Genomic DNA, 19,898 nt, shown 5'->3' with positions numbered 1-19,898 from the left:
AGGACGGCTTAGTCATCCACTCAACCAAGTCTTCCGCATGTTGCGGCTGAACACGGCCAGCTGCCGAAAAAAAGGCCAAGCGTGTCCCACGGCCACGTGCTGATGAGGATGCACCGTCTCCACGACCAGCACTGTTGCCTCTAGACACAGAGCCTGCTTGCCCTCTTTTATTGGCTTGTGACTGTCTGCCTCTCCTTGTTATGGCCTGTAGCTATATATATATATATATATATATATACTGATACTGCAGCTAGCAAAATCAACTGCCTGCCTGTAGTATGAGAACACCACCAACCTTCTACAGGTAGCTTTAGCTGAACACTGTGCAGAGGTCACACTACACTAACGTGTAAATAATTTAGCTGCCTGCGGTAGTGATAGGATCAGGAAAACACCACCAACCTTCTAAAGGTAGCTTTAGCTGAACACTGTTCAGAGGACGCACTACACTAACTTGTAGCTTTAGCTGAACACTGTGAAGAGGACGCACTACACTAACTTGTAGCTTTAGCTGAACACTGTGCAGAGGTCACACTAAACTAACTTGTAGCTTTAGCTGAACACTGTTCAGAGCTCGCAAAAAAATAACTTGTAGCTTATTTAGCTGCCTGCGGTAGTGATAGGATCAGGAAAACACCACCAACCTTATACAGGTAGCTTTAGCTGAACACTGTGCAGAGGTCGCAATACACTAACTTGTAGTTTTAGCTGAACACTGTGAGGAGGACGCACTACACTAACTTGTAGCTTTAGCTGAACACTGTTCAGAGGACGCACTACACTAACTTGTAACTTTAGCTGAACACTGTTCAGAGGACGCACTACACTAACTTGTAGCTTTAGCTGAACACTGTGCAGAGGTAGCACTACACTAACTTGTAGTTTTAGCTGAACACTGTGAGGAGGACGCACTACACTATCTTCTAGCTTATTTAGCTGCCTGTGGTAGTGATAGGATCAGGAAAACACCACCAACCTTCTACAGGTAGCTTTAGCTGAACACTGTGTAGAGGTCGCAAAAAACTAACTTGTAGATTATTTAACTGCCTGCGGTAGTGATAGGATCAGGAAAACACCACCAACCTTCTACAGGTAGCTTTAGCTGAACACTGTGCAGAGGTCGCAAAAAACTAACTTGTAGCTTATTTAGCTGCCTGTGGTAGTGATAGGATCAGGAAAACACCACCAACCTTCTACAGGTAGCTTTAGCTGAACACTGTGCAGAGGTCGCAAAAAACTAACTTGTAGCTTATTTAGCTGCCTGTGGTAGTGATAGGATCAGGAAAACACCACCAACCTTCTACAGGTAGCTTTAGCTGAACACTGTGCAGAGGTCGCAAAAAACTAACTTGTAGCTTACTTAGCTGCCTGCGGTAGGGATAGGATCAGGAAAACACCACCAACCTTCTACAGGTAGCTTTAGCTGAACACTGTGCAGAGGGCGCACTACACTAACTTGTAGTTTTAGCTGAACACTGTGAGGAGGACGCACTACACTAACTTGTAGCTTTAGCTGAACACTGTTCAGAGGACGCACTACACTAACTTGTAACTTTAGCTGAACACTGTTCAGAGGACGCACTACACTAACTTGTAGCTTTAGCTGAACACTGTGCAGAGGTAGCACTACACTAACTTGTAGTTTTAGCTGAACACTGTGAGGAGGACGCACTACACTAACTTGTAGCTTTAGCTGAACACTGTTCAGAGGACGCACTACACTAACTTGTAGCTTTAGCTGAACACTGTGCACTACACTAACTTGTAGCTTTAGCTAAACACTGTGTGGAGGATGCACTACACTAACTTGTAGCTTTAGCTGAACACTGTTCAGAGGACGCACTACACTAACTTGTAGCTTTAGCTGAACACTGTGCAGAGGTAGCACTACACTAACTTGTAGTTTTAGCTGAACTCTGTGAGGAGGATGCACTACACTAACTTGTAGCTTATTTAGCTGCCTGCGGTAGTGATAGGATCAGGAAAACACCACCAACCTTTTACAGGTAGCTTTAGCTGAACACTGTGCAGAGGTCGCAAAAAACTAACTTGTAGCTTATTTAGCTGCCTGCGGTAGTGATAGGATCAGGAAAACACCACCAACCTTCTACAGGTAGCTTTAGCTGAACACTGTGCAGAGGTCACAAAAAACTAACTTGTAGCTTATTTAGCTGCCTGCAGTAGTGATAGGATCAGGAAAACACCACCAACCTTCTACAGGTAGCTTTAGCTGAACACTGAGCAGAGGTCGCACTACACTAACTTGTAGTTTTAGCTGAACACTGTTCAGAGGATGAACTACACTAACTTGTAGCTTTAGCTGAACACTGTTCAGAGGACACACTACACTAACTTGTAGCTTTAGCTGAGCACTGTGCACTACACTAACTTGTAGCTTTAGCTGAACACTGTGAGGAGGACGCACTACACTAACTTGTAGCTTTAGCTGAACACTGTGCAGAGGTCGCACTACACTAACTTGTAGTTTTAGCTGAACACTGTGAGGAGGATGCACTACACTAACTTGTAGCTTTAGTTGAACACTGTTCAGAGGTCGCACTACCCTAACTTGTAGCTTTAGCTGAACACTGTGCACTACACTAACTTGTAGCTTTAGCTGAACACTGTTCAGAGGACGCACTACACTAACTTGTAGCTTTAGCTGAACACTGTGCAGAGGTCTCACTACACTAACTTGTAGCTTTAGTTGAACACTGTGCAGAGGTCGCACTACACTAACTTGTAGTTTTAGCTGAACACTGTGAGGAGGATGCACTACACTAACTTGTAGCTTTAGTTGAACACTGTTCAGAGGTCGCACTACCCTAACTTGTAGCTTTAGCTGAACACTGTGCACTACACTAACTTGTAGCTTTAGCTGAACACTGTTCAGAAGACGCACTACACTAACTTGTAGCTTTAGCTGAACACTGTGCAGAGGTCTCACTAAACTAAGTTGTAGCTTTAACTGAACACTGTGAGGAGGACATACTACACTAACTGTAAATAGTCTAGCTGCCTGACTGTGGTACTAATAGGATCAAAAGAACACCAGCAATTTTCTTCAGGTAGCTGTAGATACTGTAACAACACAAGCCTGCCTGTCAGTAGCAAGATAACAGGAACGGATCTAGCTAAACTGAATACAGTGTATATATATATATATATATATATATATATATATATATATATATATATATATACAACACCTAGGATGCATATATATACACAATACACTGTAAGTGCAGCTAACTTACTGACTGTCCTGCCCAATCTATCTAACTTAAATCAAATGACACTGTCTCTCTGTCTATCTATCTCTTTCTCAACGCCGGAACACACACTACACAGGGCCACCATGCAGGCGGCCTTATATAGTGTGGGGCGTGTACTAAATCCCCTGAGCCATAATTGGCCAAAGCCTCCTTGGCTTTGGCCAATTATGGCTCTCTGTTCAGACGGCGCTGTGATTGGCCAAGCATGCGGGTCATAGTGCATGCTTGGCCAATCATTAGCCAGCAATGCACTGCGATGCCGCAGTGAATTATGGGCCGTGACGCACCACACGAATTTGGCGCGAACGGCCCATATCGTTCGCAATTCGGCGAACGGGCGAACAGACAATGTTCGAGTCGAACTTTGGTTCGACTCGAACACGAAGCTCATCCCTACTGACTAGTATCTGACACCTAAATATATAAATAAGCTGTGCCAATATGAGGTAAACATATAAACTCAGATGTTACTAAACGTTTAGCTGCTAGCGTCAGTCACACTCCCATAAACAGTGAACAAAATATTATGCAGCACTGTGTAAATAATTACCTTAACCAGGTGTGACAAAAATCCTATATAGACATGAATTCATTGTGAAACCTTCACTAAAGGGTACTTAATATTATAAATATTAATTAATCGGTGCTACATAAAGTGCTATAGTGCCAAAAACAAACATTGAATGGTATAATGTTAATGATGATTCTTCAAAACAAACATAACATAATTCATCAAAAGTCCTCTAGTAAAAAATTGATGCTTTGTGATAGGTGCTCAAAAGTACATTCACAGTGACTTCAAACAAATCGTGTTCCCCCCTGTGTGATTGCGCTCATCTCAGGGTATGTAACATAGAGCCCAGAGGTGGTTCAACTGCGATTTCAGACCAAACTTAAGCCCCATACACACTATTAAATTTTCTGCAGATTTTTGTCTTCAGATTTACCAAAACCATGTAGTGTAAGGGCCTGTCTGATTGCATACAAATTGAAACTCTTAAGGCTTGACTTCATATTATATGGTTTTGGTAAATCTGAAGACAAAAATCTGCAGAAAATCTACTAGTGTGTATGGGGTCTTAGTTGTGTGGTCACATACCCTGAGGTGAGCGCAATCACACAGGGGGGAGCACGAGTTTGAAGTCACTGTGAAAGTACTTTGGAGCACCTATCACAAAGCATACATTTTTTTACTAGAGGACTTTTGATGAATTATGTTATGTTTATTTTGAAGAATCATCATATACATTTTATCATTCAATGTTTGTTTTTGGCACTATAGCACTTTATGTAGTACAGATTAATCAATATTTATAATATTAAGTATACTTTATGTGAAGGTTTCACAATGAATTGATGTCTATATAGGATTTTTGTCACACCTGGTTATATATTTACACAGCGCGGCATAATATTTTGTTCACTTGCCTAATTGTAGTGTCAGCAGCTTTTTTATTTATTTGGTGACGCAGTAATTTTTATAATTTATATGTCTATGCCTATAGGCAAAATTGGATCCCAATTGCACAGTGAATCCCCTTGAAACAGAGAGTGTGCAGGCATAATGGCAGCCCAGGCTCGCAGCCCAGAGACTAAGGCAAACAAACAAAAGGGCACCTAATCAAAAGCTAAATCTCTGTTGTTGTGAGGAATAGAGTTGCAGTCAGTGCTAGATGTAACCCCTTAGGGATTGCAGCAACAGCACCCTGCGCTCCCAGATAGGGCTGTATCCCTGGCTTACTGCCATCTTGCACTCCTCCCAGCAGTAAAGGGGGGATGTTAGGGACCAAGCTCCAGTCTGATGTTCACCCTCCCAGTGGGCATATCCCTAAGGGTTCTTCAGAGAAAGGGTTCCACCTACAGATAGACCATAGTCCTGGACCTGTATAGCACCCTGTGTCAATACATTGCACTACATGCTTAGATGAGCACCAGATGTAGGAACCAGTGCCCAAAACAACAATACAGGCTGGGCCCTATATCTTCTTGTTCACAGGGTCTGGATATGGTCTGCCAAAACTCTGGAAAGCTACAAAGGGAAAGATGCAGTGGCTATGTAGCAGTGAGGAATTTCGCTAGATTTGTTATGAAAAAATGAAATGGTTAGCTTCTCTTAGAAAAAAGACATCCGTTGCTTGCCAGTGTCCAGTCATCTGAAGACAGTTTATAACCTATGATCTAAAGCTCTGATTGTGTGTCTTAAAATGTATGAATATGAAAAAATATAACTCCTACACTGTCTGTGAGTTGCCAGTAGTTGCAGTAGTGTAATCTAAACCTCAGTTCCCAGTTGATTTAATGTTTGCTGCAAGTCCTTCCTGTGGAATTGTGTTTCCCTTACATATTCACGTGTGTAAGTGTGTCATTTAGCAAGAGCCTGCTTTTAATTCAAAGCGGTGTTTATTAGCATATATCAGCCACATGTGATGGGCGCATTCTAATCTGCTGCTTTAAAGAACAGGCCAGATTCAAACATATTGTATTTAGTTGTGCACTATCCTACAAACTCGTCTCTTGGCCTGCCTTCTTTCTCCTGCCTAGGGTTGCCAACTTTCCAGGAAAACAAAAACTGCTTGGGTGTGGCCATGTTGCTGTGTGCAGGATTACAATACAAAAACTTCAAGGGCATTAAACCTGACCTGAGGTCTGATTTAATATACAGATACAAACAGCAATAATAATTAGATTATATAACACATACTGTACCCAACAAAGGACTGGTGTGCAACACCAGTCCAAAGTTTGTTAAATGGTCATTGCCCAGGAACGAGTAATTAGAAGAAACCCCCATGGTAGGCATCTACAGTATAAGGAAGCTGAACAACATTCATGACTTCTGACCATAATAGCCCCATTATGGGGCAGTATTATACAAAATGCAGAAAAGAATAATCTGAAGGTTTGTTTGCTAGTATATGTGGTTTAATAAGTTTGCAAGTTTTTTCAGGTAACAATCTCATGATAGGTTTTTAGAAATTCTTTTCAATCCTCCAGAAATATCTCATGGATTTTGTTTAAATTGTATATTTTTTTAAATACAGTGATTTGGCCTATCAAGGTAGATTACTTTTTTTAACGAATAATCATAATTTACCACTGAATACTGCCATCTACAGCAAGTGCAAACCTCATCTCTTGGAAAGGGACAGATCGTATTGCCATATTCAAAAACATGGCCAGTTACCACATTCAGAATAACTTGTATCCAGATATTCTAAATAGTAAACAGTCCTTTTGACTTTCTAACAATTCCAAATTTTGCCAAAGGAGCTAACTTTTAAGGGTCATTTGTTTGTCTAAATCATGAGTTAGATGTGCCTGTTTGCCAATAGGCAAAGCAAAGTAGATCTGGTCATCTTGGATTTCTCCAATGACTTTCAGTTACAAATATGGCCAGTCATCATCAAACTACAATAACTTGTTATCAGGCATATATGTAAATAGGTCAATAAAATGCTATATGAATAAGAACATATCATGAAAAAGTTGACTTCAGCTATGAATGTTTCAGGTTATTCTCTCCAATGTAAAGAAAGGTGCATATGTATGTAATCTCAAACATATCCGCTGATGATTTAAATGCTGGAGTTGCATCTGATCCCCACTTGACTTGCAATTATGTTAATGCCTGCAGCTCACTAATGGAATTTTCTGTTTAGTCAGTGGAGGCATGATCAGATGAACAGGAAGTGTCAGCATACCTTGCCATCACATCCGATGGGTTTCTTGCATTCCTCACATGTGTTGGAGTAGAGGCTTTCAAAACATTTCACACAGTATGGGTTCTCTTCCCTCAGCAGGTATTTCTTTCCAAACAGAGATTCCTTGCAGTAATGGCAGTCAAAGCGCTCGGTCATTTTCCATGTAATAGTTTTTTATCCTGAAAGAAATTGCATGTATCATTTTTCTGCTACTGGTGAAATAATAAAAAATATGACTTCTCTTAGAGTCTACTTTTACTTGATTCATATATTTTTCTGGAGATCATTTGCCACATATCTTTTTAAATTAGGCCTCATTCACATAGCTCTGCACTTCTATGCATTTAGATGTAATCTTAGGACATAGAAATGCATGTAACGATTTTAAAAGGTATAATCCACACTGTTTTCTTACTTGCGTTTAGGTGCACTGAAAAGGGGGGGGGGGGGTCAGAGTGTCTTTACACAATATAATCAAATGTAATAAAAGGAGTAATTTTTCACCAAGAGTGTAGGACATCATTTGATGACAAACCTCTACTGACTTTTCCTCAAATGCTGATCAGTCAGGACAATTAGGCTTTATAACATGTAGACCGTATAACATATAAAAATTGTGTATGCCCTTGGGCATTTACCCAACCTCTAAAGTGATGGTAATGCACGTGTAGGTGTGAATGGGCCCATAGATTTTCTTTTGTCTTTCGCACTAAACTGTAATACATATGAACCAGTCTCATTGAAAATTGGGCTTCTACTTGGCATCTTCCTGCAGAAAAATGCAAGAGTTTTGCTGCATCAAAATGGACAAGTGTTAATAGGCCCTAAATATCTCTTAGCATTCATGTCAGAATTCCATTTTTAATTGTAAAGTCACAACGTTCCTACAAATCTTTTACAGCTGTTTTAGGACACGTACTTGTAGCTGCATTAAGTGTAACTGAAGCCAAAACTCTTTTATTAGTCTTTGATACAGCAAGGCAGGGTTATAACCTTTGTCAGCTTTGTATTGATGTATGAGTGCTCACTTGGGAGATTTACTCTCAATTATTCCTCCCACTGACACCAACAATGGGGGACTATTCCTCTCACGGACACCAATGATGGGACATTGTTACTAACACCTGGACATTTTCTACTCCTACTGAGTACGTTTAGTTGGCCATATGCTATACAAATTTTGTCTGGTTCCTGAAGAACCAGCAAAAATTCACTATGTAGTTGGCCTTGTCAGTTCCTCACACCCAACATCCTTCGAAAAATGTAAGGGGCTGGATGGAAAATTTTAGGCATTCTGACAACCACCATCGAAGGAGTAGGATGGATAATTTTTGGCTTGCAGTATCTGAACGACATCAGATGCAGCCAATGTTCAGGCATCCTGACAGCTTCCTGTGACACCTGTTAAAATACAATAGGCACAGCAGGGGATTTTTCTATCTACGCTGCATATGTAGAATGTATGATCACACTTAAGTTTTTCAGAGTACAATGCATCCAGGGCCCTATGTCCTGATACTTACCACTGCACTTCCATTTTTCTTGCAGTTCATAGACTTCACCAACTGATAAGGATCTTGTAATTGCTGAGTGGCCGCCCTATTCTTGTATTCATGGAAAAATATGATTAACAAAGATTCAGGGACTGGCTGGTTGAGAACAGGCATAATAGTGAGAAGCATTCTCTAACATTTCAAATGTTTTGTGTCCACCAACCCCAGAAACTGTGTAAATCATGAATGAAAATGGTTAAAGAGCTGATTAGATCATCCTGCCGTAGAGGGAAGATTTAAGCAGAGGTGTAGGCAGTTTTAGCCTGAGAGAACAAAGGGCAGCACTGTAAGCCAACCAGGGCTGACCCATCAATGGAGTTGATTTACTAAAGGAAAATAGACTGTCAAGACCTGTATCGCCTGCTGGTGACACTGTGGTTCCCTGGGCTGTAGTTCCAGTGTCCACCAGTGGGTGTCTCAGAGGAGCCAGCCGTTTCCACCTGATGCTGGCTGCTAGAAAGGTATTTAGGTCCTCTCCTTTCAGTGAATTTTTGCTCCAGTGTTCTGCTTTGCTGCTGCCAGAGCCTGTTGCCATTCCTGATCATGCGCCTGTCCTGTACCCTGCTGCCTTGCCTCTCCCTTGTTCCTAATCCCAGTTTTGCCCTCCCCCTCCCTTCTGCTCTCTGCACCTCCAGTTTTCTCCTGATTTTTGGTGTTCCCTGTTGTGTATATATTTAATTGTTAGTTAGGCTTCTGTTTGTTAGTAATAAGTCAGGTATTCTGTCACTGGACTTTTTGTTCACTTGTATTTTTATGTTTGCTGTGAGCTGGTGCTTGGATGTATTTTGTTGCACTGTAAATAAATCTCACTTAAAGCATATATAGTCTGGTCTCAGTTTCCGAGTTTAGCCACACAGATCTAGTCATCTCTGCTGCAGATACCTGACAAAGAATGTGTACTTTGCAAGTGTAGTTGCACTCTGCAAGGATATTTGTTCAAAAATGGCACACCTGGTTGTAAGTTGAAGGCTGTTCACACCTGTGTAACTCAAGTATTACAACAATGCTACCACTCTATAACAGTACACAAAAAATAGGCCACAAGCAACTGAGTGGTAGATTAAATAGATGTATTATGGCAAAGTGGGTAAACAATACATGAATCAGAAAACAAGCAACTGAAAATGTTTAAAGATGCTAACTAAATCAGATGAACACTGGCCTATAGGAATGGGAATTACCATACTGCGACAGGCTAACCAAATTGTAACTGGTTTAAACAAACAGTTATAACTAACCAAAAAAAGCTGTCTTTAAGTGCATTCTGCAAATACAGCCCTTTTGTGGGTAGTTTATCCATTCCTGGCAAGGGATACCTCTGGAAGTGGCTGCAAAGCACTTGGCACCTAATTGTCAGCCCTAGCCGGCCATCGTTGGGGCCCTTCTGAAGGTGGTGTTCACATGAAGTTGTCCTTTTAAGACAATGGATGGCTGATAAGCAGGGAGAAGTCTCTATAGGCATTAACTGTGGGCAGTATGGGTTTAAGCTCAGTTGTATGACTTACCACTCCTGGTATGCAATGGAACCTGTCCCCTCTGCTTAGTGGTCAGCTATCTCAGAAGGCTCAGTCCCCACAATCAAGTCCTCAAGATCAGACTCTCACTAGTTCTGTCCTGACTGTAGGCACACATGGCAATGAGTTCCTCCAGCTTTGGGTCCCAGCTTGGCAGGAGAACTCTCCATGTCTCAGTCTCTGGTATCTGGTGTGGGTACAGACATCCCAGCGACAGGCATGCACTAACTTCTGGTTCCTCTTGGCAAAAACTTACGTGGCCCCTGGTCTCTGCACAGTCCCAGCATAGGCATCATGTCTGTACAACTTGGAATCTTCCTGCAAAAGACCCAGCTCTCTGCTAAGTCCTACCTCTCCTCCTCTGCGGTGCAGAGATCTCTGGGTAGTGAAGTCCACAGTCCATTAGCCTCTATTCACTTGCACTGCACTCTACACTACATCTACATCTCCCAGAATCCTCTCCATTTATATCTGATTAGTTCACCACCCTGCTGCTGGGGGGGGGGCAGGAGTGAGTGGGAGATTTTACACTGAGCCACTCCTGTCAGCAGCAGCAAAGTGAGAGGGAGAGAAGCTGGCTGAACACACACAGCCCGCTCTGTTTACCCAGAGCTCAGTGGCAGGGGGGGATATAGGAGGAGAGTGGGTAGAAGAATGCACAGCCTGCTCTTCATACACAGTCAACGGCAGCACCTGGCTACACATGTATGCCTCTCTTCCATTTGATAAATTATTATAAACGACAAGACCCTTTACAGTTCATACAGTCGAGGCATGGAATTAGCAAACAAGGCTTCCCTGTCCACACTATATGCTGAATCCCAGAGCAATCATTTTCAACCTTTTATATCTTAAGTACTTTGGATGCATCATCCAAACCATGCCACATTGTCTATCTGCATACCTCCCAACTTTTTGAGATGGGAATGAGGGACACCTATCAGCAAAAGTATGCAGGCATAGGACATACCCCTTGCCACGCCTCCTTGAAGTAGAATTGTACAAAAAAAAAAGATTGGTTAAACCCACAAGTGCTTTTTTTTACCACTACTATTCCTTTTTATTGGCTTTTGGAATTTACAAATGCAGCAATTTAGAAATCAGATGAAAGGTTTAGTGCTGGAACACACTTTTTGATAGATAAGTGTATTTTATATACAATTATATAGATCAGACCAAAATGAGGGACAAAATGGGGTGGAACGAGGGACAGAGGGGCATTGCTCCAAATCGGGGACAGTCCCTGGAAATCAGGGGCAGTTGGGAGCTATGTATCTGCTGTACTAATTTTGTGCAAGTAAATCCTTTACATCTTGAGTTTGTATATTTTCTCATGCATTCTTGTATATTTGAGCTAATTCCCCTTTATGTTACACTGAGCCAGTTGTTCCACATGAATACACTGAAGTTCTTTTTCTTATTCCATCATTGATTTGGAATATTTCAAATTTTTCCCAGAGAGGAGATGAAAGTATGATTTGAAAACAAAATATCCAAGACATGTTGTTACAGGAAAGAGAGATCCGATTCCTCATTTCAGGAGATACTGCTAGGTGAGACTACCAGATCTAGACTTCTTTGTCCAGATAGAAGGTTTTGGCGTATGTATAAATAATGGCCCCTCTGCAGAACTTACTATGTGAATGTCATATGTCATATCTATACAGACCGCACGCTCTTGTATATTATTTCATAATTTAATACCAACTCATTATCAACATATCTATTCTGGATTCTGTCATTTCCCACACTCACTAATGGAATAAAAACAGTGGCATGTGAGCTAAAGGCATACATTCCTCCTAAATATTTACAAGAGAAGCATACAGATGGAGTCTAACACTGTCATTGCTGTGTAAATTCTCCTTGGCTTCACTAATCCACTTTACTTTACCCTATTTACTTTACCACTTGAGCATTAATAAGGAGGGACTTAATTGATTACATGCTCCAGGGTGAACGTTGGGTGAATTGCCCAGTTTTGTTTTGATATATATATATAAAAACCCGTGTGCATGATATTTAAATAATTAGGTTCTGTTCCAGCAACTTAAGATTGGCAGTATATAAACAGAGCCTAATCATTTTTAAAATATAAAATCTGTTATACTTACAACAATGTGTACAGTTCCAGGAAAGTCTACTACCTCTTACCTTTCCAAGTTGAAAGCAGTCCCATTGCTTGATATTCCCTTTCTTTTTAACTTATTTTGTTTACCATGAGTAAAAAATACAAGTAAACAGGCTTTAAAAGACATAGCTATTGGTACAAGCGTGCTAAGAGAAAGGTGATGTACATCATAACATGTTATTAAGAGCATCACTGGTACAGATGAACACTAGATAAAGGATGTATGAGACCACTAAAAGTATTATATATAATATAATATAATAGATTAAGTATGCTGAATGCAAACTATAAAATCTTCTAAGAAAATCAGAAACCATGGTGCAGTAAAAAATCTGATTGTTTTTGAAGATTCACAGTATTCAGAATTATAATGTAATATACACAATATTACCAAACGTATTGGGACTCCTGCCTTTACACGCACATTAGCTTTAATGGCGTCCCAGTCTTAGTCCGTAGGGTTCAATATTGAGTTGGCCTACCCTTTGCAGCTATAACAGCTTCAACTCTTTTGGGAAGGCTGTTCACAAGATTTAGGAATGCGTCTATGGGAATGTTTGACCATTCTTCCAGAAGCACATTTGTGAGGTCAGGCACTGATGTGGACAAAAAGGCGAGTCAGGCCTTCTCGTCCACATCAGTACCTGACCTCACAAATGTGCTTCTGGAAGAATGGTCAAACATTCCCATAGACACATTCCTAAACTTTGTGGGCAGCTTTCCCGGAAGAGTTGAAGCTGTTATAGCTGCAAAGGATGTGCCAACTCAATATTGAACCCTATGGACCAAGACTGGGATGCCATTAAAGTATATGTGTGTGTAAAGGCAGGTGTCCCAATACTTTTGGTAATATAGTGTATATGAATATGGAAAATTCAAACAATAAGAGTACACTTATAATGGAAAATTAAAGAATCACATAAAATATTAAATGGTAATTAATATGAATCATATGGAATAATAATGAATGATAATAAAGATTATATTATCAATAATAATATAGAGAAATATAGAGTAATTTTTAAGGTATAACCGTCATTCTACCATCGTGGTGTAGATATGAAGGTCGAGGATAGAATCTCACTCATCATATGTAACTGCTACAGTTATTATTTTATTTTTTATGTCAATAATCAATAAACATTTATGGAGAAAAAAATTCTCATAATGATTATAACTAGAAAAGCTACAATTTCTGGGGAAATTGTGTGAAGTGTTCTTGCCTCCACCTACAGTAGTGTACAACTGGAGTGGGCGGAGTAACTGGGTGGAGTGGCTTGAGTAACTGTTGTATGGTTGGAGTGGCTGGAGTAACTGTGAAAAGTGTTAAAAAGCTTAATATTTTAAAAAGTATAAATAGTAGTAAAAAAGTTGAAGAAGTCCCATCATTAGCCAAAAGAGCTGAACTTTTTTTTTGCAAAAATTTTTTTTTTTTTCAAAAAATGATTTTTTTTAATGATTTTTTTTCAAATTTTTTTTTCAAAAATGATTTTTCTTTTTCAAAAATGATTTTTTTTTTCAAAAATGTTCTGATCAAGGGGTGGTCATAATGTTTTGGCTGATCATGGGGTGGTCATAATGTTTTGGCTGATCATGGGGTGGTCATAATGTTTTGGCTGATCATGGGGAGTCATAATGTTTTGGCTGATCATGTGGTGGTCATAATGTTTTGGCTGATTATGGGGTGGTCATAATGTTTTAGCTGATCATGGGGTTGTCAGCTTTTGTCACCTCCCACTCTAGTTTTGAACATTTCGCCATTCATTCCTATGGGACTAATTTCGCCGCAAAAACTACGATATTTCGTGAACCATTCGGCAAAACGTTCCACAAAGTAATAGCACACCAATTGGGAACAATCCGCACATTTTGGTATATTACTGTCTATGAAGTGTAAAAGCTGTGGGAGGAGTTACAGTGGTAAATTTGGCTATAATAAGAATAATATATATGTGCGATAACAGTAAGTGGTCTTGCTATGCAAAAACACTTAATAAAGCTAAGTATACAATATTAGGCTTTAGGTTTGTGATTTGTCCAATCGGGGTCAATATTTACACAATCATTTCATAATGATACTTCATACAGTGTGTGTTTACTAGAAAACCATTGTCCTAGATTTTCTACATTTTTTGGAACAACTATTTTTTGGCACATAATATGTTCATACAAAAAAATCTATGGTGGATAATACATAATGGTGTCATCTTATTATTAATCTCTAGTGATGCATGTATATGAGATTGTAATTCATGTTCCCATTTATAAATTGAATTTGATGTTTCCAGCAAGTTTTACCTTTTATTTCAGTAAAAAATTGTTTTGGACTGAATTAGATATTTATTAAAAAAAATGTTAAGAAAGCCCAGGGACCTTGAGTCCTAATCACACCAATTAGAGGCTGTTTCAAAATTATTTTCTTAGGGCTCAGGCACACGGCCCTATGATTTTACGCAGCAAGATCCTACATAAAATTTGGTGGAAATGAGGATACAGGCGGTTCCTGCTGCCAAGCATACTAGGTTGCTAGGATGTAGGCGATTTCTGTTGCCAAGAGTCCTAGGTTGCTAGGACATAGGCAGCTCATGAAATATAGCATTTTATATCCTAGGTTGCTAGGACACAGGTAGCTCCTGAAATATAGCATCCTATATCCTTGATCGAAAGGATGCAGGTGGCTCCTGCTACCTAGCATCCTCAGTTGCTAGAACTCAGATGGCTCCTGCTGCCTAGTTCTTTGGTATTCCCAGAAAATAGCCATACATTTAATGTTGTATGCATGTGAATATTTAAACAAGCATTATTCTGTATCAAATGTTTTACTAGGGTAACTTTCTAGGGTCTGTGTTTCCTCCAACTAGAATTTGACAAGGTTCAGTTAGTCCTGGGTTCCCCTACAGCTGAACCTCATTCAACATTATAGTGTACTATAGGTCTGTTGCCACACATAAATTGCCAGTTTGTATATGAGAAGAAGAATGAAGAAGAAAGAACATGATTTAAAGGAAGAACATGACTTAAAAGAAGTAGGATTCTCTAACAGTCCCAACAGATGGTCAGTGTATGCAGGTAATTGCAGGTAATCAACTGTGCGAAGAAAGCCTAAGTGTCTCCAAATATCTATCCATCCAACTGTTTGAGTAAAAACTTGTAAATATTTGCAAGTATGGGTTTGAGTGGAAGGTGGCGATTTATTCCAAAACCATATTGAAATGCCTCATACATATCAATCTATCATCAAGGTAGTCGGTGGCAAAGTGTGACACTTTGTGGCATAAAATTCTATGAATGCTGGAGAAGGATTGTAAATACACAGCATTGCAAACAGTACATTTTGGGTCATTGCATAGACAAAGATGAATCTACCATTGGTATCAATAACAACTCTATGAAGGTTCTAGATTTACACCCCTCAAAAACAGACCAGAGCTAACAGTCTACTGTGTCCATTGTTTATTTAACAAAACGGAAAGTGATCTTGGTTAGTTGAGTTTGATAGATACTGACAATCTGTGGGTGAATAATTTTTATCTCGACCATCACCAATTATCTTTCAGGAAGGTACCAAGACTTCTAACATTCCATGACATAATACCTAATGTTGGACTAGGCATGTGTATATTCTAAAAATATTAGTAAACAAGTATATTCTGGATGCCAAATAGTTACACAGACATACAGGAATAATCATGCATCTTCACCATAAACAGAACCAAGGTCCAACCGTGACCCTCCAAACTTTGCTGGTACCTACTCACACATGGTAACAGTGTGAAAACCCATAGGGCCATTGCCCCGTCAAATAAGTTGTGTCCTTTTATTAGCTCAATAGTCAATGAAGGTGCAAATGGTACAGACATATAAGTCTTGGAAACAGAGAAGAAAAGGGTAAAGTACGTGGCTCAGAGTAAATGAGAAGAATATCAAATTAGCTCTTTCAGTAGATATAAATCAAGTAAAGGAAAATTGGACTAGGGAGTTAAAAAAATCAAAATGAAGAAGCCTGTATGCAATAAGTGAAATAAAGCACTTTGAAGGATATATGAACTGTGGAACTATCTTGTATTACTGAGTAGTAACCCAAATATGAAAGCCAATCAGGTCAGGAGGAGATCATTAAAAACCTGCATAGGAATAATACAAAACAGCTTGCCTTCTCCCAGAACAACTCATAGATGACTGTGCAATGTAGCAAAATGCAGCAGACTCCTGCTGCCCTGGTAAAGCGCTGCGTAAACTGTTGGCCCTATATAAATCCTGAATAATAATAATAATAATGCTATTCAGTACTTGAAGAGCTGCTAATGAAACATTTGAGCAAAAGCCAGTCAAATTAAGAAGTGGCATATACTGTACACCAAGAGATAAACAACAAAAGGGATGCCCCTTTATTCATAAACCAACTACGTACGTCAGTTTTGAAGCTTATAGAAAGAATTTAATTGCACGTAGGAGTATAAACAATGCGGGAGGGAACAAAAGTAGAAACCATGCTAACAAAAAATGGTTATCAAATGTCCAGATGAGAATGTACTACAGGAATATTCTTAAACTCGTTTAGGTGCTTTATTTCTTAATTGTAGCCAATCCAATGCCTCCTACCAATTAGAGAAAAACAGTGATTCCCCATCTGACACTATACAAAGACATGCTGGGTAAGCCATAGAGTACTGGGTATTTGTGTCACAAAGTTTAGGTTTAGCTTCCATAAAAAAAAAAAAAAAATCAGCTTTTGCAATTCAATTAAAAAATACAGGAAATTAGAAAAATTCTTGTTTTCAATTCTCATTTTTGTCTTGCTAAGTAAATAACCAGGTCTCTATTCTTGTTGTTGAGAAGTCTAGTTAGTAAGGGTATAGGAAGGACTCCTGGAGCCCTTCCTAGGAACCTATGCTCCACAGTGAAGGTTGTGAAGAAAGCCATTTGTTCAAAATTGCTTTTTAACCAATATTACACAAAGCTGTCTTGGTGTTGCCCTTCAGCCCTTTTAAGGACATCTACAATTCTGATAATTTTCTAAGCCTGGTTTATAGGTCATATAGATCTGACTTGTGTTATGTTTTGGAGAGTTTAGCAGGTATAAGGTTAAACTGATCCTTCAGATCTGAAATTCTGTTCATCATACGTAGCAGTAATTCTTTCCCGTGTTTTGCCGATTTTGGCACAACAGACCAGCAATCAATTTTAATTTCCTCTGTTTTCCCACATAATGAGATTTTACATACCCTAATTGCTGTAAGAAGTTGTTTGGATACTTGCCTTAATGTAGGTTCCTGCTCAGGTTCCTTTTGTTGCTCAGAAGAGGAGGCTTTTGTGCCATTCACATTGGCAGGGATGCAGCTACCAATTGGGGCTTCCAAGTGGGCAAACTTCTTGAGCTTGTCCACCACAGTCTGGTGTCTAATGGGTTCATGCTGGCTGCCTTGAGTTCTATGTGAAGTCATCACAAAAGGTAAAAGGGTTTTCCATAGAGCTGTCTGCACCATCAGGGTGTAAGCAGGGTAAAAGTAATGTGGGCTTTGTGAGGAGCTCACCCTCACCATGTGCATCTATGCTGTAAGGCTGCTAGCCAAACCCTCTGATATTCTTATTTTTACTGCATGCTGAAAAGCTTAGGGAAATTGCAAAGAGAAGGAAAAGGAAATGTTGCTTTACTTTGTGCAGCTATTAAAGGATAGCTGTAGTTATACCACTTTTAAAGTGTAACTGTGGCCAGGCTGTGAATGTTTATAGTTCTTGCAGTAAATTGGCTTTAAAATAAGGCCTCACGGAGGTCTATAGCTGCAGACAGTATTGAGCAATTCAGCCCAAAAGTTTAGTGCAGAAGCACTGAAGACATCCAAGTTGTTCTCTCAGCAGCTCTATCTGCTCCCCTTGGCCTGTGTTTACACCTGAGATATAGGCCCCAATTATACAAGGTAATTACTTGCGTGCCCTGTACAGAGCCACGTTTTGCCAGCAAGGGGATGTGCTGGTGTTCTGTGCATCCCTGTGTCAGCAGTGCCATAGATGTCTATTGGGACATGAGGCTGCATGAACACAGTGTGTCCCAATATGATTGTGTCCCAATATGACATCCATGTGGGTGTAGATGATTATGCCCAACCTCACCCTGGGTGCGTTCGAGGCCATACACCTGTGCCTGCACAGATTTCACATTAGTCCACAGCAGCTGTGTCCATGCAGCCTCGTGTCCCAATAGACATCTATGGGACTGCCGGCATGGGGATGCACAGAACACCAGCACATTCCCTTGCCGGCAAAGCATGGCCCTGCACAGGGCACGCAAATAATCACCCCATGTGATGGTTTACTTAAAGTGGTAGTAAAGTCTAATAAGGCTTGCCTGTGGGTACAGTGAATATCTCCTAAACTTGCTGTGTTTAGGAAATATTCACACTCGATACAGCTGGTGATGTCACCAGCGCATGTGCTCTGAAGGTCCGGCATACCGCGCTGGACCTTCAGAGCTCCGTGCCGCAGATGAGGGCTCCCGTGTGGGAGTGATGTCATCACGGTCCCGGTCACTCATACAGCTGAGGCCCGCAAACCCAGAAGGAAGACCAGGGGAAGATGGAAGCCCTGTCAGCGGTGACAGCGCACCACTGGAGGGCTTCCTTCTAAGGTAAGTATTTCATAATGTGCTAGTATGCGATGCACATTATGCCGTTGCCTTGCAGGGGATTATTTTTTAATATATGCTGCAGTTTACTATCGCTTTAAAGCCTGACAGGCTGCTGAGTCACTGCTGGGAGGGAAAGCAGGGTGAGTTGAGCTGCTGAGAGAACAACTTGTTCAGCAATGCCTGCACCTACTGTAGAAAGGCCAGTGAGGGCTTATTTTATTGGTCAGTGAGGGCTAATTTACTGCTTGTTAAGAATATGTAAAGACTTGAATGCCCATACCCTGGCCACAGTTACACTTTAAGGGTTAAACAGTACATAAGACAAAACTTTATTGAGAAATGTGTCAGCTCAACATACAGAAACATAGACCTACTTTTACAGTGGTCGCTGGCTGTCAGAAGACAGTTCTTAATCTCTAGGATGACTGGAGGTTCTTACATGACAGAGTGTGTCATCACAGGCCCACGCGTCTGATGACACAAGATGCAACTGTTAACATTTTTATATCTACAGATGTGTGGGCCTGCTCTGACAAACATTATGTCATTCTGGAATGTCTGCTTAGCTTCAAATCTATAAGGCACTCATTTTGGATGTTAGATATCATTCTGTCACCTCATTAGTTTCACAACTGAAAATTCAGAGAAAAAAAACACTTTTGGTAACATAACTGATAAGATAAATGTATTTACAGGCTATATATGTTATGAGGTGTTGGTTGATGTTGAAGGGTGTATAACACAAGCACACACAGAAAAATGTGACCATTTTAACAAGTTTACTGCAAAGCTTCAATGGGATAAAACAGTAACTCGTATGACTTGTATGACAGTGCCACTATAACTTAAGGCAGCTAATGCTTATGCAAACATGCCACAACTGAGCAGTACTGTACATACAATCCTAACTGGAACAGGACGCAGAACAGTCCTTGTGCTGGTACACAGATTTATATGCTGTCCTCTACACACCAAATGGTGTCACCTAGGTTCAAACCCAGGTTTCTTTTGGCATGATGCTGGGACTTTGACTTTAGCCACATTCGTTATTAACTGGCATAACTAATACCGCAGTGCCTGGTTTTACCAGACCCTGTGC

At 40.3% G+C, this 19,898-nt stretch overlaps 1 protein-coding gene across 4 annotated transcripts in view; it reads right to left on the bottom strand.

Annotated features, from left to right (window-relative positions):
- FHL2 (four and a half LIM domains 2) overlaps positions 1 to 19,898 on the bottom strand; it is a 98,468-nt gene that overhangs the window by 54,087 nt on the left and 24,483 nt on the right. For 2 of the 4 annotated variants that reach the window (XM_073614745.1, XM_073614744.1), the window contains exon 2: positions 6,977 to 7,155. The exons of 1 other annotated variant lie outside the window; for it this stretch is intronic. In XM_073614745.1, coding sequence (XP_073470846.1) covers positions 6,977 to 7,132 — 156 coding nt within the window. In that variant the 5' untranslated portion in view covers positions 7,133 to 7,155. Of the gene's footprint in view, positions 1 to 6,976; positions 7,156 to 19,898 lie in introns of those variants that run through there. One more of the 4 variants, XM_073614747.1, reaches the window with a different exon arrangement.

Source organism: Aquarana catesbeiana, linkage group LG02 (assembly GCF_042186555.1).
Source record: "Aquarana catesbeiana isolate 2022-GZ linkage group LG02, ASM4218655v1, whole genome shotgun sequence".
Lineage (NCBI taxonomy): Eukaryota > Metazoa > Chordata > Amphibia > Anura > Ranidae > Aquarana > Aquarana catesbeiana.
The sequence above is the reverse complement of the archived record's forward strand: the minus strand, read 5'-3'. Positions and strand labels throughout refer to the sequence as shown.